The sequence below is a fragment of the Mastomys coucha genome, unplaced genomic scaffold (assembly GCF_008632895.1).
Source record: "Mastomys coucha isolate ucsf_1 unplaced genomic scaffold, UCSF_Mcou_1 pScaffold21, whole genome shotgun sequence".
In the NCBI taxonomy this organism is placed as follows: Eukaryota; Metazoa; Chordata; class Mammalia; order Rodentia; family Muridae; genus Mastomys; species Mastomys coucha.
Window position 1 is genome coordinate 133,668,037 of NW_022196904.1, and position 17,286 is coordinate 133,685,322.

General features: G+C 53.5%; 1 protein-coding gene across 14 annotated transcripts in view; it reads left to right on the plus strand.

Moving 5' to 3' along the window:
- The window catches only part of Shank2 (SH3 and multiple ankyrin repeat domains 2), a 446,182-nt gene that overhangs the window by 426,700 nt on the left and 2,196 nt on the right, over positions 1–17,286 (plus strand). For 11 of the 14 annotated variants that reach the window (XM_031389011.1, XM_031389014.1, XM_031389013.1 and 8 more), the window contains 4 exons: positions 683–794; positions 1,602–1,622; positions 2,944–5,347; positions 14,044–17,286. The exon at positions 14,044–17,286 is cut by the window's right edge and continues 2,196 nt beyond it. In XM_031389011.1, the coding sequence (XP_031244871.1) occupies positions 683–794; positions 1,602–1,622; positions 2,944–5,347; positions 14,044–14,614 (3,108 nt within the window). In that variant the 3' untranslated portion in view covers positions 14,615–17,286. The remainder of the gene's footprint in view (positions 1–682; positions 795–1,601; positions 1,623–2,943; positions 5,348–14,043) is intronic. The other 3 variants (XM_031389016.1, XM_031389019.1, XM_031389015.1) reach the window with 3 other exon arrangements.

The following is a 17,286-nucleotide window of genomic DNA, read 5'->3' on the forward strand; positions in this document are numbered from 1 at the left end:
TCCCAAGTGCTGGGATTAAAGGTGTGTGCTACCACTGCCCAGCTCCACAGATGTTCTTAGTGAGCCTTAGTCTTTCTCAAGACCCTCCCGAGGCTGTGGAACATAGCTGGCCAACCGTCTCAGACAAAACAGCACAAGTGTACCATTTGTGAGTAGGAAGGCAGGTACTCTCTGAGAGTCCACCTTCCAGCCAGGGAAGGTGCAGCCCACTGCAGTCTCTTTCCAGGGTCGCTTGTCAGTTCTCACAGGTCAGGCGCAGGCAGTGCTCAACTGCATAAGTTTTGTACCTGGCCACCTTATAGTGTCTGGAAAAGGGAAACAGAATCCAAGCTGAGGACTTGACCGAGGTCACAGGGCATGAGGACCCAGGCAGGGCATGGCCTGGATCAAACCCCACTGCCTACCACACTGTGCCTTTCCCTGTGTGCCAGCCATCCTGGCCCTATTCTCCATGAGCTCTGCTGCCAACTAGCCAGGTGAATGTCTCAGTGGAGTATGGCTGCCTAAATCTGGGCTTGCTGGCATCAGATGCACAGGAGCTAAAAGGAATATGGGGAGGGCGTGGCCTGAGGAAGCCATGGTGATTGATACCTGAAGCTCTCAGAGCTTCCTGTCACCTTTGGCCCTGTCACCACGGGTGGGGCTCCCAGGGATGCACCTCACCTGGCTCTCTGGTTTGCAGTCCGTGTACGAGCGCCAAGGGATTGCTGTAATGACGCCCACGGTCCCTGGGAGCCCGAAAGGCCCATTTCTGGGCCTCCCTCGAGGTACGATGCGAAGGCAGAAATCGATAGGTAAGAAGCGTGACCCTCCACCCGAAGACGTTGCCCCTAAGCTTTCGAACATAGCCCTTAGCTCCTCAGGGGTTCTGGGCTCCTGACTCCAGACCCCATGGTTACCTTGGTACCATAGCCACTCCCCACCAAGCCTACCAGGGGGCAGGTCCCCAGCTTCTCTCCAACAGGCAGCTCCTTGAACATGGTGGGGTGTGAAACCTTCCTTTAGGATGGTTTCTCTAATCTACTGACAGTAGCAGCCAAGAGAGCAGGGAGGAGGGCGGGCAGGGTGGGCAGACTCCTCCAGTCAATGTTTCATAGGCTGAGCTCAAGGGACATACTTCTCCGGGTGGCTGGGTCAGGTCTGAAGCGCTGTGTGTAAGAAAGCAGCTTGCCTTCCTCGCTAACATCCCATTTCCTTCACTGGCTCCGACAGGGCAAGGTAAACCTGACCCCTCAAGGCAGGAAAAACCAAAGTGTGGTCCTTACCACATAAACTTTCTGGAGGCCTAGGCTACTGCTGGACACAGTGGAGCCTTACCATGAAAAGAGAAGGGGTATGCAGCCTCATCAGGGCACCGCCAGGAATACAGCTCTGTATGTTCCGAAGGCTATTCCTGCTGATGCCGCCAGTGACATGGCACGTCTGTTTTTAGTCAGAGGAGGAGGCAGGAGGTAGCATCTAGGTGGTAATGACCATGGTAGCGTCTGCAGCTTGGGTGGCCCTCCCACCCCTGGCACAGTCAGGCCCGGGCATAGCTGTACACATACCTTGTTGTATTTCTGGATCTTTCTGGCTAATAACAGTTGATTTCCTCCTGTCAGACAGCAGAATCTTTCTATCAGGTCAGTGAACCCCCCCAGTTTGGAATCTGTAATTTGAATGTATCCCAATTTACTTTATAAGGGGTATTCTTAAATTATTACTCCTTGGGAATGTCACCATTAGGCGACAACTCACAGTGAATGGTCCACAGAGATCTCCTTCAGCAGCAATCCTCTGAGATGCCATATTAGCCTCCCACAGGAGTATGTTCAATTTGGAATACCCTTATCAAATGGAAATTCTCATGGAATAAGTGACTGTAGTTTGTCCTGAGATTTTTTTTTTTTTTAATTTCAAGTAATTCCTTTTGTTGCCTCTGAAAACCTGCATGTCCCTGTATTGAGAACTCATCCTTGGTGTCTGCGCTGTGTACGCTGCTTCTGTCTGTATGTCTTAGGCTGTACTGTCACGCCAGCTGATACATACACCCAGAGAAAGTTCAGGTCACACTGTGGGTTCAGCCACATCCCCACTCATGGTCTTACACACACACACACACACACACATACACACTATCACCAGTCAGGTCTCAGGTCTCAGAACATGGTTCTGCCTTTGTGCCAAGTCATCGAGGCTTGGTTAACCATGACAGCCAACCTCAGCTCTCCAGAGAGTCCTACAGGCTCACATCAGAGCCTCTGTGGAGATGGCAGCTAGCATGGAGTAGCTGACTTGCATCTTGTAGCTGCTCTGGCCCTATCTTTTAAGCCAGTCACCTGCTGAGGGCTGAGGAATTCAACACACACAGAGCCTTCAGTGTGGCCCAGAAGGAGCAGGTAACAAAACTGATCAATGTCCCCTTGGAGAAGACCACACAGTGACAGGAGCAGCTCCTCCTTGTACATTTGGGATACCACTAGGCAGACAGCTACTCTAGCAAGGTAGCCGGTCTACCTGGACAAGAAGGACAGCAACCTTGACCTTTATGCCATTCATATGGGCCCTCAGAGTCAGATGAGAGTCAGTCCCTCACTAGGCCTGAAAGACAAAAAGACAGCTGTCACCTGCACCTAACTCTTGTACCCACAGCCACAACGCTGGGTTCAGGTTGCCAGGGCTTGGCCTTGTTTCAGGCACTTGCCACCCTCATCTCACTCCAGACACCTCACTATGCTCCAGAGAAGCAAATCCCTACATGGTGTTCAACACACCAAATACCTGTCTTTCTGTTTCTGGCTCCTAGAAGATGTGTGACTAACGGCAGCATCCTGGCCTGTGCTGTGCTTCCTAACAATTGTCTACTGTCTGAGTCTGTGGAGACAAAATGTGTTGCACAGTCCTGAGGACTCCAGGGCGCTTTTATAGTTGCTGGGCTTAAAACACTGTGTTTTCTGCTTGTAGGGATAACAGAGGAAGAACGGCAGTTTCTGGCTCCCCCAATGCTGAAGTTCACCCGAAGCTTGTCCATGCCGGACACTTCTGAGGACATCCCGCCTCCGCCACAGTCTGTCCCCCCTTCTCCCCCTCCACCTTCCCCCACCACATACAACTGTCCCAGGTCCCCGACTCCAAGAGTCTATGGGACAATTAAGCCTGCATTCAATCAGAACCCCGTCGCCAAGGTGCCCCCAGCCACCAGGTCTGACACTGTGGCCACCATGATGCGAGAAAAGGGGATGTTCTACAGGAGAGAGCTGGACCGCTTTTCCCTGGACTCAGAGGATGTCTACAGCCGCAGCCCCGCCCCACAGGCTGCCTTCCGCACCAAGCGGGGACAGATGCCTGAGAACCCGTACTCAGAGGTGGGAAAGATAGCCAGCAAGGCCGTCTACGTCCCTGCCAAGCCAGCCAGGCGGAAGGGCATGCTGGTAAAGCAGTCCAATGTGGAGGACAGCCCTGAGAAGACATGCTCCATCCCCATCCCAACCATCATTGTCAAGGAACCCTCTACCAGCAGCAGCGGCAAGAGCAGCCAGGGGAGCAGCATGGAGATTGACCCCCAGGCCACCGAGCCGGGCCAGCTGCGGCCAGATGACAGCCTCACCGTCAGCAGCCCCTTTGCTGCAGCCATCGCTGGAGCCGTGCGTGACCGGGAGAAGCGTCTGGAAGCCAGGAGAAATTCCCCAGCCTTCCTCTCCACAGATCTAGGAGATGAAGATGTGGGTCTGGGGCCACCCGCTCCCCGGATGCAGCCCTCCAAGTTCCCCGAGGAGGGTGGGTTTGGTGATGAGGATGAAACGGAACAGCCGCTATTGCCTACCCCCGGGGCAGCACCCAGGGAGCTGGAGAACCACTTCCTAGGTGGTGGTGAAGCTGGTGCTCAGGGGGAGGCTGGGGGACCCCTGAGTTCCACATCCAAAGCCAAGGGGCCTGAGAGTGGCCCAGCAGCCCCCCTCAAGAGCAGCAGCCCAGCCAGCCCTGAGAATTACGTGCACCCACTCACAGGGAGGCTGCTCGACCCTAGCTCTCCGCTGGCCCTGGCACTCTCTGCCAGGGACCGAGCCATCCAGGAGTCCCAGCAGGGGCACAAGGGGGAGGCCCCCAAGGCCGACCTTAACAAGCCTCTCTACATCGATACCAAAATGCGGCCCAGTGTGGAGTCCAGCTTTCCTCCGGTCACCAGACAGAACACCAGGGGTCCCCTGCGACGGCAAGAGACAGAGAACAAGTATGAGACGGACCTGGGCAAGGACCGGAGGGCAGACGACAAGAAGAACATGCTGATCAACATCGTGGATACTGCCCAGCAGAAGTCAGCCGGCCTCCTGATGGTGCACACGGTGGACGTTCCCATGGCCGGGCCACCCCTGGAGGAAGAGGAGGACAGAGAGGATGGGGATACAAAGCCAGACCACTCACCCTCCACAGTGCCAGAAGGCGTTCCCAAAACCGAAGGTGCTTTACAGATCTCCGCTGCCCCGGAGCCCGCCGCCGCGCCCGGCAGGACCATCGTGGCGGCGGGCTCCGTGGAAGAGGCGGTGATTCTGCCATTCCGCATCCCCCCTCCCCCTCTGGCGTCCGTGGACTTGGATGAGGACTTTCTTTTCACAGAACCATTGCCTCCCCCCCTGGAATTCGCCAATAGTTTTGATATCCCCGATGACCGGGCAGCTTCAGTTCCCGCTCTGGCTGACCTGGTCAAGCAGAAGAAAAACGACACCCCTCAGCCCCCTTCGTTGAATTCCAGCCAACCAGCCAACTCCACAGACAGTAAGAAGCCAGCCGGCATCTCAAACTGTCTGCCCTCCTCATTCCTGCCACCCCCCGAAAGCTTCGACGCAGTCACCGACTCGGGGATCGAGGAGGTGGACAGCCGGAGTAGCAGCGACCACCACCTGGAGACAACCAGCACCATCTCCACCGTGTCCAGCATCTCCACACTGTCCTCAGAGGGCGGGGAGAGCCTGGACACCTGCACAGTCTATGCAGACGGGCAAGCCTTTGTGGTGGACAAGCCCCCAGTACCTCCAAAGCCAAAAATGAAGCCCATCGTTCACAAAAGCAACGCACTTTACCAAGACACGCTCCCAGAAGAGGACGCAGATGGCTTTGTGATCCCCCCACCTGCACCCCCGCCGCCGCCGGGCAGTGCCCAGGCCGGTGTGGCGAAGGTCATCCAGCCAAGGACCTCCAAGTTGTGGGGTGACGTTCCAGAGGTCAAAAGCCCGATTCTCTCAGGCCCAAAGGCAAATGTCATTAGTGAGCTAAACTCCATTCTGCAGCAGATGAACAGGGGGAAATCGGTCAAGCCTGGGGAAGGGCTAGAGCTGCCAGTGGGTGCCAAGTCAGCCAGCCTCGCTCCAAGGTAAGTTCGCAATCAGCTTGGGGATGTGTGGTCCAGTGCTGGCCAAGAAAAACCATTGGGAAGCCACCTATGCAGTCGAGAAGAGGGGACCTGCATGGCCTCTGCCACACCCATTAGGCTAGAACATGTTGCCACCATCCTCTCCTGTCACCAGACTACGGCAGAGCCAAGGCTATAGATGCCACGCAGCCCATGACACACCCTCCTAAGGACACATAAAGGAACCAGATTGCATGGGACCAGGCCCATGGTCACTTCCAGAAGGAAGCTCGGGTCTCTGCTCCGTTTCCTCCGGCCTTTTACCAGGACTACCTCAAAGGCAGGCAGAGCTCCATTAAAAGCCAAACTGGTCAACAGAGGTGGCCAGAGGGTAGGCAGTGTGACCAGTGTCTGAACGTGGGTGTATCATTCCCTTTTCCGTAATCCCTCTTGGGGTTGAGGATTTGGAAGGAGCTGGGTCATTGCTCCGGATGAACACCTGCCCCTCTGCTGCATCACCCCACCCAGGGGCAGAAGTCACAAAGGAATCACTGTCAGCTGAGCCCAGTGGGCCGTTTCCAGCCTCACGTAGGGTTTAACAAGCTATCTTCATTGGGATGGTGGTAGAGTAAACACGTTCTTTCTAAGTCCAAATGGAAGGTTCTAGAACAGCCCCTTGACTGTGTGGCTTCGGGATGGTGCTCCGCAGCCTTGTGGGCCCCACCCTCTCTTGTGGCCTTTATGTTTTTGTTCCTGTGTGTGATGTACATGCGTACTGTCTTTCCGCTTCCGAGTGTGTGGCGCTCAGCCTTTCTGGCTGACAGTTGAGCTCAGGTTCCATCAGTTTGACTAATGAAGTCTTTCTTCTCCCGCTGGGCAGGCATCTGATTCAAACAACCAAGCCCATTAATCAGGGACATCACACTGCATCTGAGTCTTGAGGTTTGGGCTGCAAGCCACAATTCCTCCTGTTACCTTTCAGTGTGGTTGTAAACGGATGACTAGGATGGCTCCTTAACTCCTTTGAGAAATACTGATTGGCGGCTGTTGTAAAGAAGTGTGCGGATGCCACCGCCTGGTAACAGGAAATCTGCTATAGGTGGTGTGCAGAGAAGCAAGCTCCTGAGGCTCCCTGCTAGCTAGGGCATGCCTGCAGAAACCCTCCACTCCTGGGGGATGTAACTAGACACACTTGCACACTTTATACATATTCAGGAGTCTCAAGGCAGCCTTGGAATACGCTTGGTTCACGTTTGGTTTACCCTTTTCTCTATAGTCTTTTATGCGGCAGCCTCTTGTGAACGTAACATTTGCAAGCCCTTAGGGTGGCGTTTCTGACAACTGGGCAGCATGGTCCATTCTTAGAGGCTGAGCGGGTATTGCAGCCTCTCTTGTTAGAGCTAAAATAGAGGTTACAATAGTTGCTTAGTCTTCAGCAGGAGAGAAGCTGAGGTGGCCACTGGCATTCATGGGGGTGCCTCCTGAATGGCAGCAGATGAGCCCTGCTACCTTTCTTTTTCTGGCTAGACAATGTCTGGTGGCTCCCAGGAGAAGTGGAGGGGGGAGACTTACCCTCCACTGGGGGCTGGGACTATTGTCTTTTCCTACTCTAAGTGGATGTGGGTTGGGGGCTCAGAACCTGATCCAGCAGCCAAGAGCTGGCATCACCCAGCCAGTCTATTCCTGGTCCAGGCCTCTCAAAGCAAGGATGTTAGCCAATGCATACAGAGCACCTCCAAACATCAGGCATTCTGTCACATAGGTACCAGCAACAGGGCCATCAACCAGCGGAGAGAAGTCTGAGGCAGAGTCAAAGGGACTCTATGGGAAGGTTCTAAAAGCTGAGGCTGGGGGGTTGGCTTCAGAGACAGGGCTCACCACGGAAGACCACCTACAAGACTGAGCTCCTGAGAAGACAGGGATAGCCATTACACCTGGAACTCCCCTGCTCATTAGGGGAGAGATGACTTGTTGACCTCAAGCAGTAGAGGAAACGCAGTAGAGGACCCTCCTTTTCAAATCTAAGGATTGCACCCTGTTGGGCATGGGCTTTGGGCCCTGGGATGCCAGCAGCAGCTCCAAGACACAGAGGACCGACCCCAGGCTGGGATGGCCGTTCACAGAACCATGCATGCATCCTGTGTGGGGGTTGCAGGTGACCGAGCTCTGCCTCTTGCCTTGGGTGCACTGGCCACTTGCTCACATTGCACAGACACCTCTCCGTTGCCCTCACTGGCTGGCCCAGGATGACAACTGGAGGTTTGTTTGCTCAGTCTGAGCTCCTTGCCACCACTTGTAAATGCTTCTAAAAGTTACATTGTAGACCACCCTGGGCAAAATGACGTTCAGATTCAAATGAAGAGAATTATTGAGGAAAAAGAAAATGAGGGTTTCAAGAGAAAACTGAAAACTGGCCATGCTCTCTGAAGTGACACTCGTTAAGGCAGAGAGACCCTGTTTCCTCAAGATTGTGCTCACCAAGGAAAGGCTGGCTGTCAGTGTGCTCCTCGGTGGCTCCACCACTCGGGCAAGAGCTTTGCTGCCCTTGTAATTTGAAATAACGATCCTTTTACTCCTTGCCAGCTCTGAGAGACCTTGTCTTATGCTGGCACCAGGACAGGGTCCAGGAAGAGCCGAGAGTTAGAAGGCCTGGCACTTGCTTCCTGGCGTATAAGCAATCTAACTTTAGTATACCCAGGAGACTGACCCCAAGATCAGAACAATGTGGAATTTAGACACATTCAATTACAAATATTGAGAGTCGGCTGGAACTCTCTTTCAATATATTTGTGTATATGTTAGTGTATGATATCAGAGATACTGAAAGACCATGGAGCAAAGCTGTGAGCGGTTCTGGCTACAGGCCTGACGATGACAGATGACACGGAAGCAATCTCACTGTTAGAAGTCAGACCAAGCCAAAGTAAAGGAAGCTGATGGGTGGGGTCTGTACCTACAATCTCTGTCTCTTCTAGCTGCCCACAGACTTCCCTGTCCTAGCTGGGTGAAGAACATGGAGCCCCTTGCTCTGCAGCTCCGCCTCCTGTCTGTAGCTCCGCCTCCTGCTCTGCAGCCCTCCCCTCCCCCTCAGAGTAGATGGTTGTGCCTCAGCCCCTGTGGAATGGATATGCAGATATTTCATGAGTAACCTTGGCATGTCCTTCAGTTGGACAGGGCTTTTGACTTTCAGAGGCCTCCTGACATCTGAATCTGGCCCACAGTGGAGGCAGCAAGCCTGACTAACATTTTTGCTGCTTCGTGGTTCTAAGCGGAGCACTTAGCTGTCCTGGTTAAAGCTGCATAGGGCCAATGACCAGCCATGGTAGGACGTTTACTAAGCTGCTACCACTGTCTACAGCCCAGTACCAAGCCCACAAAAGAAGAGACAAGAGGACATCACCACAGAGGGTTCTGCAGCCCTCCACAGCTGGGAAACATAGTCATTGTCATCCATGCAGGCAGCCTGTTGATGGCCCAGGATGTCAGGTGCCAGATGGTGCGCAGAATTTGTCATTTAAGAGAAGCACGTTCCTATTAAGAAAGCATGGCCACTGTTCCCTTGGGGAGTGCCAGCTCTGGAGGTGAGAAATGGCCAAAACTAAACAACAGAACTGTATATGACGAGTACCACAGAGAAGACAAGGCTCCAAAAGTCAGGCTAGAATGGAGCTGGCACTCTGAGGAAGGGATTTTCAGTGACCTGAAGTTCACGTAGGAGCCAGTTAAGCAGAAACCAGAAGCATGGAACCCGGGACATGGTGGGTGGAGAGTGTGAAGCTGAGCCAGAACGGACTCTCCGTGCCCATGTGGAGGAGTCAGCGTCAAGCCATCAGGCAGGGAGTGAGCGGGCTGTGGGGACACAGGATCAGATCCGAAACAAAAACCACGCACAGACTTACCATGGCTTACCAGGAGTGGACTCCAGTTTGTTGTCATTCCTGGGCTGCGGGTAACATGAGGAAGACGCTTTCAAGGTCTGTGCTGACTAGCCGTGCTTTCTGTTGCTAGAGACAAGAGGTTCCTTGGAGACACTGAAGAGCTAGACCCAGCTGCCTGCCTATGAGCACTGACTCCTCAAGCTGTGACCAAAAACCAGGCATCACTTAGCCGGATGAAACCCGTTCTCTTTCAGCGTTCATGGAGAAACTCATCTCTCATTTATCTCCCCCTAAAGCACAGGGTAGTGAGTGCTCGAGGGAGTCCCCATGGCTCCTCTCTGAGGGTGTGGCATATACTCAACTGCCAGCACTTTGTGGAGAGTCCAGGAGGGACAGAGTTTGGCCTTCACCTTGCTGAAGCACACAGGAGCTTGGGAGGGAAACCGCGGTACTGAGGAAGTTCAGGTGCCCAAGGTCCCTGGGCAGGCAGCATTCCAGGTGCCTTCGGGGCTTCACTCAATCCCTGCCACCCCTACTGTCCTCCCAGGGCAGTCCTCCAAACCTGGCCATTGTCCCCTGGCTCTCAGCCAGGTCACCAATATTAACCCAGCCTCTCCGTTCTGAAATTAATCAGTATGATTGTTAAACTGCTGTGACCACCTGGTCCCAGAGCATGGGCTTCTGTTCCATGACATCTCAAGCTCTCTGCACTGCCAGGCAGCTCCAGTACCTCTCTCACCAACCAAAGCAGGAGGGTGAGGATGGTAATGCCAAGGAACAGCGCTCAGTAGTGAGGTGAGCCCTGCTGGGGACAGCCTGGCACTTTCTGCCACTGTCCATGTGTTAAGGTGACTAGTCTGACAGAGTCTCTTCCTTTGACCACTAAACGGCAGGCCTCCTTTTTAGAACGTATTTATCTATTTTTATGTGCAATGGATGTTTTGCTTGCTTGTGTGTGTATGTATACCACGTACATGTAGCGCTCACAGGGGCCAGAAGAGGGCACTGGATCCTCCGGAACTGGAGTCACAGATGGGTGAACCATATGTGTAGGAATGGAACCTGGGTCGTCTACAAGAACAACCAGTGCTCTAAACCGCTAAGCCATCTCTCCAGCCCCGTCAAGTCTTCTCTCTTGGTCTCATCCCTCTTTTGACAAGAGCCTATCAGTTCCTCCTTCAAGTACGTGCCTTCCTGTCCTGGCAACTGTGAGCAAGGTGGGAACCCAGACAGTGTGCTGAGCCTGAAACAGCTTCCTCAGCAGAAAAGCAGGCAGTGTCCCACAACCATTCCATCTGTGGTTGCTCTGCTCCCATTCTGGAGAGAGGCCTGGAGCGAGCAGAGTCCTCAGAATTCTCTGAACCCATAGTGACTGCAGGGCACCAGGATCAGAAGTGCTGAGGGAGTTCCCAGCTTCTGAGACTTTGGCAAATACCAGACAGAGACAAGCAAGGGCGCTGTGCAAACCACATGACCCGGCTCTCCTTCCCGCGCCCCATTTGTGGAAACCTGGAAAGGCAGATCAGCTTCATAAGAAAGCATGCTGATGCTGTAAGGCCAATGCTAGGGAGACTGAGGCAGGGGGATTGCAACAAGTTCTAAACTAACCTGGGGCTACAGTGAGACTCTGTCTCAAGTCACCAAAAAGAAGGGAGAGAGGGAGGAAAGACAAACTGTAGAATTTAGTGCCTCATGCAGAGGTAAGCCTGGGGCTGAGGGTCCATGCCCAAGTTGCTCAGAACCCTAGCATGAGTGCTGGCCCAGGGAGCCTCTGGCCCACACTTCTGCTCAGGTCCAACCTGAATCAGTAACCATAGTGTGAGTCCTGTAGCCCATCCACCTCCCCAGCTCATCAGTCCCTGCCAGGAAAGACAGGTGAAGAGCGTCTGTGAGCAGCTGCATTTGCTCTTGGGCTGGTTTTGTTTTGTTTCTTAATTCTCACATTTTTTAAATGAATTTGATTTAAAAAGCAGGCTAGAGATGATCCTCCCAGAGGCGGGTGTTTGTGAGTGTGTATCTATTCTAAATCAGGGTAACAGACTTCTGTATACACCGCCCAGCAGCCCCGCTGTTGCCTAGCAACATAATGATCTGCGCACACGGGAGGATCCAGTGAGTCATCACTGTGTGATTCACCAGGAAGGAGCCAGGCTACCCAGAAGGCACAGAGCAAAGCCGGCAGGCCAGTCTAACTTAACTCAGCAGTTGCCATGCTGGGTGGGGTGCTGGTAGGCCCCAAGCATATGGCCGGACTATATTCATGCTGTTAGCCGCTAGGCTGACCACCATATTGGGGCGTAAACTTGATACAAAGCCCTAGCCTGGACAGGTTGGCCTGGGTCCACTGGGAAACAAGATTCATTCTTTCCAAGTTAAAGCCAAGTGAGGGAAATAGCTATGAGCCGCTTGTCAGAGATCCTTCCTTTCTTCCTCAGTGCCTCATGGCACACCAGAGAAGGCAAAGTGTAGGTTCCCTTGCTCATCTGAGGGCCTGCCCCAAGCCACTGGGCTGCCTGCCAGGAAGGTTCTGAGGTGCAGCATTCAGCCAGGGTTCATCTTGCCGTGTTTCCGCCCGTGAGGAGGCTGCTGCCTCTCCTTGCTTTCCCATCAGTTCTGCAGTGTGGTCTCAACCGTTCCCTGTGTCGTTTCCATTTGCTCCCATGGTGCTGTTTGCAGAAGAGGGTCATGCTGAGCAGAAGTAAGTGCGGCCTGTCGAGATTCAATTCGTGTGTTCCTCGTGTGTCACTGTCTCTGCTCCTACCTCTGCTTCCCAGACTCAGCTGCCTGCTGAATCTGTCCTGTCCAGAAGCCCAGCCCAGCCCAGCCCAGGGTACTGGCTTAGAGACCCTTCAGAGCAGTGCTTGGGTATCAGCTGGTTGTCAGAGGACTGGCATGCCAACCACATGGCTCCAAACGAAGGGTCAGGCCAAGTGCTTGGGCACAGAACTTCACAGCCCCCTCCCAAGCCTTCAGTGCCTCACTGGCACCCAGGAGCTCCTGTAGGATACTCCCTGCCTCCCCCATCATCCTTAAAGTAGTCTGAGAGCAGCCCCACTTCTGTATAGGGAAGTGCCACCCTCCCCAGTGCAAAGAGCCCCTGGGCAACTTCAGTGCTTACTCAGGCTGAACCTGGAGTGGCTTCTCCTACAACCTGAAAATCAGAGGGGGACATGGCAGGTTCTGCAGACCTTCACATATCCCTGGCCCACCTCTCCATGTCTACCTAAAGCAGAATCTTTAGAGTTCCCCTGAAAACTGCAAAGCCCAGATGAGCTTAACTCTACGGGCTGCCTCAGGCCTGCTAAGATGACCTGATACTGCAGGGACAGGCTCTCTGAGCAAACTCTGGGACTCATATGAACCTACAGTTCCCAGAAGCCACTGCTGCAGGTCCGATGCTCCCACCCACAGCAGAGCCCTAGCCCCCTGAACTCACACCTCCTTTCTCTCCTGCAATGTCCAGTATTTGAAGTAATCCCTGCTAGCCCTAGTACGGCTAGTCCACAGAACAGAGAGGTAACCTGCTAATGGCTTCACCCAGACATACAGCAGGCAATGAAAACAAACAACATCCCAGGAAAAGGAAGAGGCAGAGGAAGGTCCAGGGACAATCGGATGTTGCCTCGGACTCTCTCCCCTCACTTGAGCTCTGAGGACGTCCTAGTCTGCTAGCATCTATGTGCCCTGCAAGGGGACTAAATAAGAGGTCCCCAAAGTTCAGTGTACTGACATCATCATCGTAAGGCAGGCCCCATGACACCACATCCAGAATCCCCACCCTGACAGTTATACCAGGGAGCCCTCAATTCTTACCAGTTTACACAGGACATGAAGACGGGGGCTAATCTCTGAGCCACTTCAATCTAGGTTGTGCCTATAGCAGGATGGATCTTTCCAGAAATGAGAGGGGTGTAGTATCCACATTCACATGGGTGAGCCCAGGTCAAGAGACACACCTACTTTCTGCCTGCAGTTTGGCAATAGAGCAAGAAGCAGCGTCTGGAGAGAGGCTTCCCCTTCCTAGGTGTGTGGCTAGAAAGTCCTCAGGGGCTCTGACCAACATGGGTCAGAGAATGCATTTCATAAAACGACCATCTCCAGATAGATGGTCGAGAACAAGAACTTCCTCTTCACTCCAGAGGACCTCCTCCCAATGCAAGTCACCCACCTACAGCAGACCTGAGGAGATAGGCTCTGTGAGAGCCTGCCCCTCCTATTCCGAGGACTGCACCTACCCAAATGTAGCAGGAAGGACACCACTGGGAAAGGGGGCTTCTGTCTCCTATGGTAATAGGGACAGACCACCCTGCCAGCAAGTCTCTGCATGCATCGGGATACCCTGAGGCCTGCTGTCAAACGATTCAGTCAGTGGTAGGCAGGGTTCCCTATGAAGAGGCCCCCTGCAGAACTTAGCCTGGGACACACTAGCAACCTGGATGCCTTGTGCCCTGAGCATCCAGGGGAAATCTCTTCCAACCCCACGTGCCTGTACGGCATTTCTGAAGCAGGGCTGGCCCGAAATTTAACCCTAAGCAGAGCTCTGACAGGCTTCTGAGAATGGGAGTCTCCAGGAAGGTGTAAGTTGCTGCAGAGGGCCTGGGCTCATTCTGGCCTGCACAGGGGAGTCTCTCCAGGTGCCTCCCAGCCTGGCCCAGGTGAGTGGCTGGCTGGCTTGCTGTGCTGTGCTGCCTCCTGCTCCACCCACACCCCTCTGCCTGGCATGGCAGTCTGTATCACTGCCAGTGCAGACCCTCTGCTGTGGTGTGGGTACCTCCCCCTCCCATCCCATGATCCTCAGTGACCCGGAAGTGATGTTCTTCTCTGTCGTTGCTGTTTCAGAAGCCCGGAGGTCATGAGCACCGTCTCAGGTACACGGAGCACGACGGTCACCTTCACTGTCCGCCCCGGCACCTCCCAGCCCATTACCCTGCAGAGCCGGTCCCCCGACTATGAAAGCAGGACCTCAGGACCGAGACGTGCCCCAAGCCCTGTGGTTTCGCCAACGGAATTGAGCAAAGAGATTCTGCCCACCCCTCCGTCTGCTGCCGTAGCCTCTCCCTCCCCCACACTCTCAGATGTCTTTAGCCTTCCGAGCCAGTCCCCTGCAGGGGACCTCTTTGGCTTGAACCCAGCAGGACGCAGCAGGTCACCATCTCCTTCAATATTGCAACAGCCAATCTCAAATAAGCCTTTTACAACTAAGCCTGTCCACCTGTGGACAAAACCAGATGTGGCAGACTGGCTGGAAAGTCTGAACTTGGGTGAACACAAGGAGACGTTCATGGACAATGAGATTGACGGCAGCCATCTGCCAAACCTCCAGAAGGAAGACTTGATAGATCTTGGGGTGACTCGAGTTGGGCATAGGATGAACATAGAAAGGGCTTTGAAACAGCTGCTGGACAGATAAGGGTGGCTGTCCTGGGCCTTCACAGACTCCTTTCTTATAAGTAGAGATGGGCTTATGTTGAAATGTGTGGTGGCTAAGCAGAGGCTGACAGCACCAATCTCCGGTCTGTGGGTTTGTCTCTGGGTACCCAAAGATGTGCTGTGGGTGTCCCTTGGTGTGGCCAAACCAGGGCCTCAAAACCCAGCTCTCTGTGCAGATTTCTTGGGTGGCTTCTGTCCAAAGGGACAGGAAGGGGGTTTCTGTCCTGGTTTCAGAGGCTGCCATAGATGGTATGTGGGACCCTCTCCTTCCTGTGGCAGATACCAGTGTGCTCCAGATACCTCCTGAGGCCTCCCTCCTCTGCCTTCTGGGCAACTCTCACCCCTCAGCCCCGGAACACAGCCTTTCTTCGGGCCTTTGGCCTCTGGGTGGGCTCATTGGCTCCATCCCTCCCCTGTGCTTGGCTCTCAGTGAGCAGTTCCAGGTGGAGCCCTGCCTGAGCCAGACTGTAGAGAAACACTGTCCCATCCACCTCTTTGTCCGACTCCTGTGACGTGCATCTGAGCTTCTTTGGCCCCAAGGTCCTTGGCAGTGGTGGCTGTGGACAGGATCGTGCCCAGCTTGCTTAACTTGCTTTCTTTATTTCTGCAAACCGATTAGCATAATTCCAGGGTGGCCAAAATGAAGTCACACGGAGTTAGTCAAAGCACAAAGTCACGATCCTGAGGAGGGGGGGAGGCCTGGCCGTAGAGCCAGCCAATGTGTGGCTGCCCAAGCACACAACCTCCTCCAGGGCAAGGACAGGTGTCTGCCTAGAGCATCTGCCAGGAGGGAGAGGTGGGGGCTCTTGAAATTTACTCTAATTGGATGTCTGCAGAGCTCCACGGGGGTCAGAACAGGTGAGCATCTACTCTTACAAGGACAAGAAGACCCAAGGCTTATGGTAAGCATGGCTGCCATAGGGAAGCTGTGGCCCTCCCTGGTAGTGGATGGAATGCCACATCCTTCATCCGCACCAGGCCACGGATGAGCATCCTGTTGAGGCAGCCCTTTGGCTCACAGAGGCCAAGAAAGGTGGAACTCAGGGGCCTTTCTCCCTTCTCTCAAATAGCGGGAATCCCACCAGCTTGTCTTAACATCTGGGTCTCAGAGAAACCCGTGGACGGGACCTGGTGGAGAACGGAAAGTGGGGCACAGGCTATGGCGAAGTTTAGGTGTGCATGGAAAGGAAGGTGGGAACATCCTGGACCAAGCCTCACCTCAGGCCCAGCCACTGGAGCCCACCCTTCTTGCCCCCAGATCTCTCCCTCCCGAAACAATACCTCTAATGTCCCAGGGAGGTCACTGACTGCACACAGCCACCATGCAGCCAGCTAGGCTCCCGCAACCCCCTCTCCCCCCCGCACTCAGAGGAGACTCGAATGTCAGGTGACGGTTTTATCATTTCAGAACTAGCCCAGCCCATCTCTAATTATAAAACATCTTTTTCCTTTTTTTTTTTTCTTCACTTATGCTCACAACCACATGTCTGACAAGGCCTGGAACAGCGCTACAACGAACACATAAAATTTAGCAATTAAAAAAAAAATCTTTCTTTACTGCAAGTTTAAATATGTGTACAGATAGTTCATAAGCACAATATTTTAAGAAAAAAGGTGGCTGGTCTACTGGGCAGCCTCTATACCACCCAGTGCTAGAAAGCTAAAGGGAAAAGGGGGTTGTAGTTTAACAATCCCATTTCCTTGGGACAATTATACAAGCGACCTTTTAAAAATTACCCTTCCCTAGACACATTAGAACCTGCGACATCATGTCATTTTTTAGTTTTTGCCACAGCTTCATCAGTGAAGGGCAATTATTTCTTCAAAAGGATTAGAATCCATGACTGTGCAGTTTCTCCAACAACAATGCACATACATGCATACACACACACACACACACACACACACACACACACACACCCTCATGCATGCAACCACAACCCTTGATATGGAGACCAGAGCTTTGAATCTTATTCTGTCCCCAAAACTGTTCGCAGGTCAACCCCAACTTCTGAATCATCCAATCAACTGGTACCAGGTGACTGTTGAGCACCTTGCTCTGGGTTCTGTCATCACCCACAGCAAGGAGAATGAATGAGAAACGCTCCAGAGATGCTGCAAGTCCAGACACTGCGGGTAGCCACTGAAGAACTCAGAGAGTGTGAAAATGTAGCCCCACCATTAATTTGTCTTCCAATGGGTGGTTCTTCGAAGTCCCCTCAGTGTGCCATAGCAGTAGGCTCCTTTCCTTTGCCTCTGTTTGGCATTACCTCTGTGCTCAGTGCCAGGCAGATGCTAGGCAGGAGAGACCTGGGGGCTTGGGGCACGCTGAGCTTAGGCAGCAGGTGACAGGCTGCGACTCTCTTCCTTAGACTTCAAGCCTCCAAGCAGAAGCAAGTTGACTACCAGCCTTGGAAGCTGATAGGCCAGCTTTGCTTTGCAGTGTCTGGTCACAGAAACACAGCTGGACTATCAGAACTGACCCCCAATCACCCAAACACACATTTGCCTAGATACTGGGTCTCTGTCTCTGACAGTTGATTTTGTGCAGAAAGCAATAGTCCCTCATTGAAATTGCCACCCATTGTCCCCCCCGGCCCTTCTCGAGACATGTCAGGACCAGGCCCTACCCCAGGACCCTCTTCAGTGGTG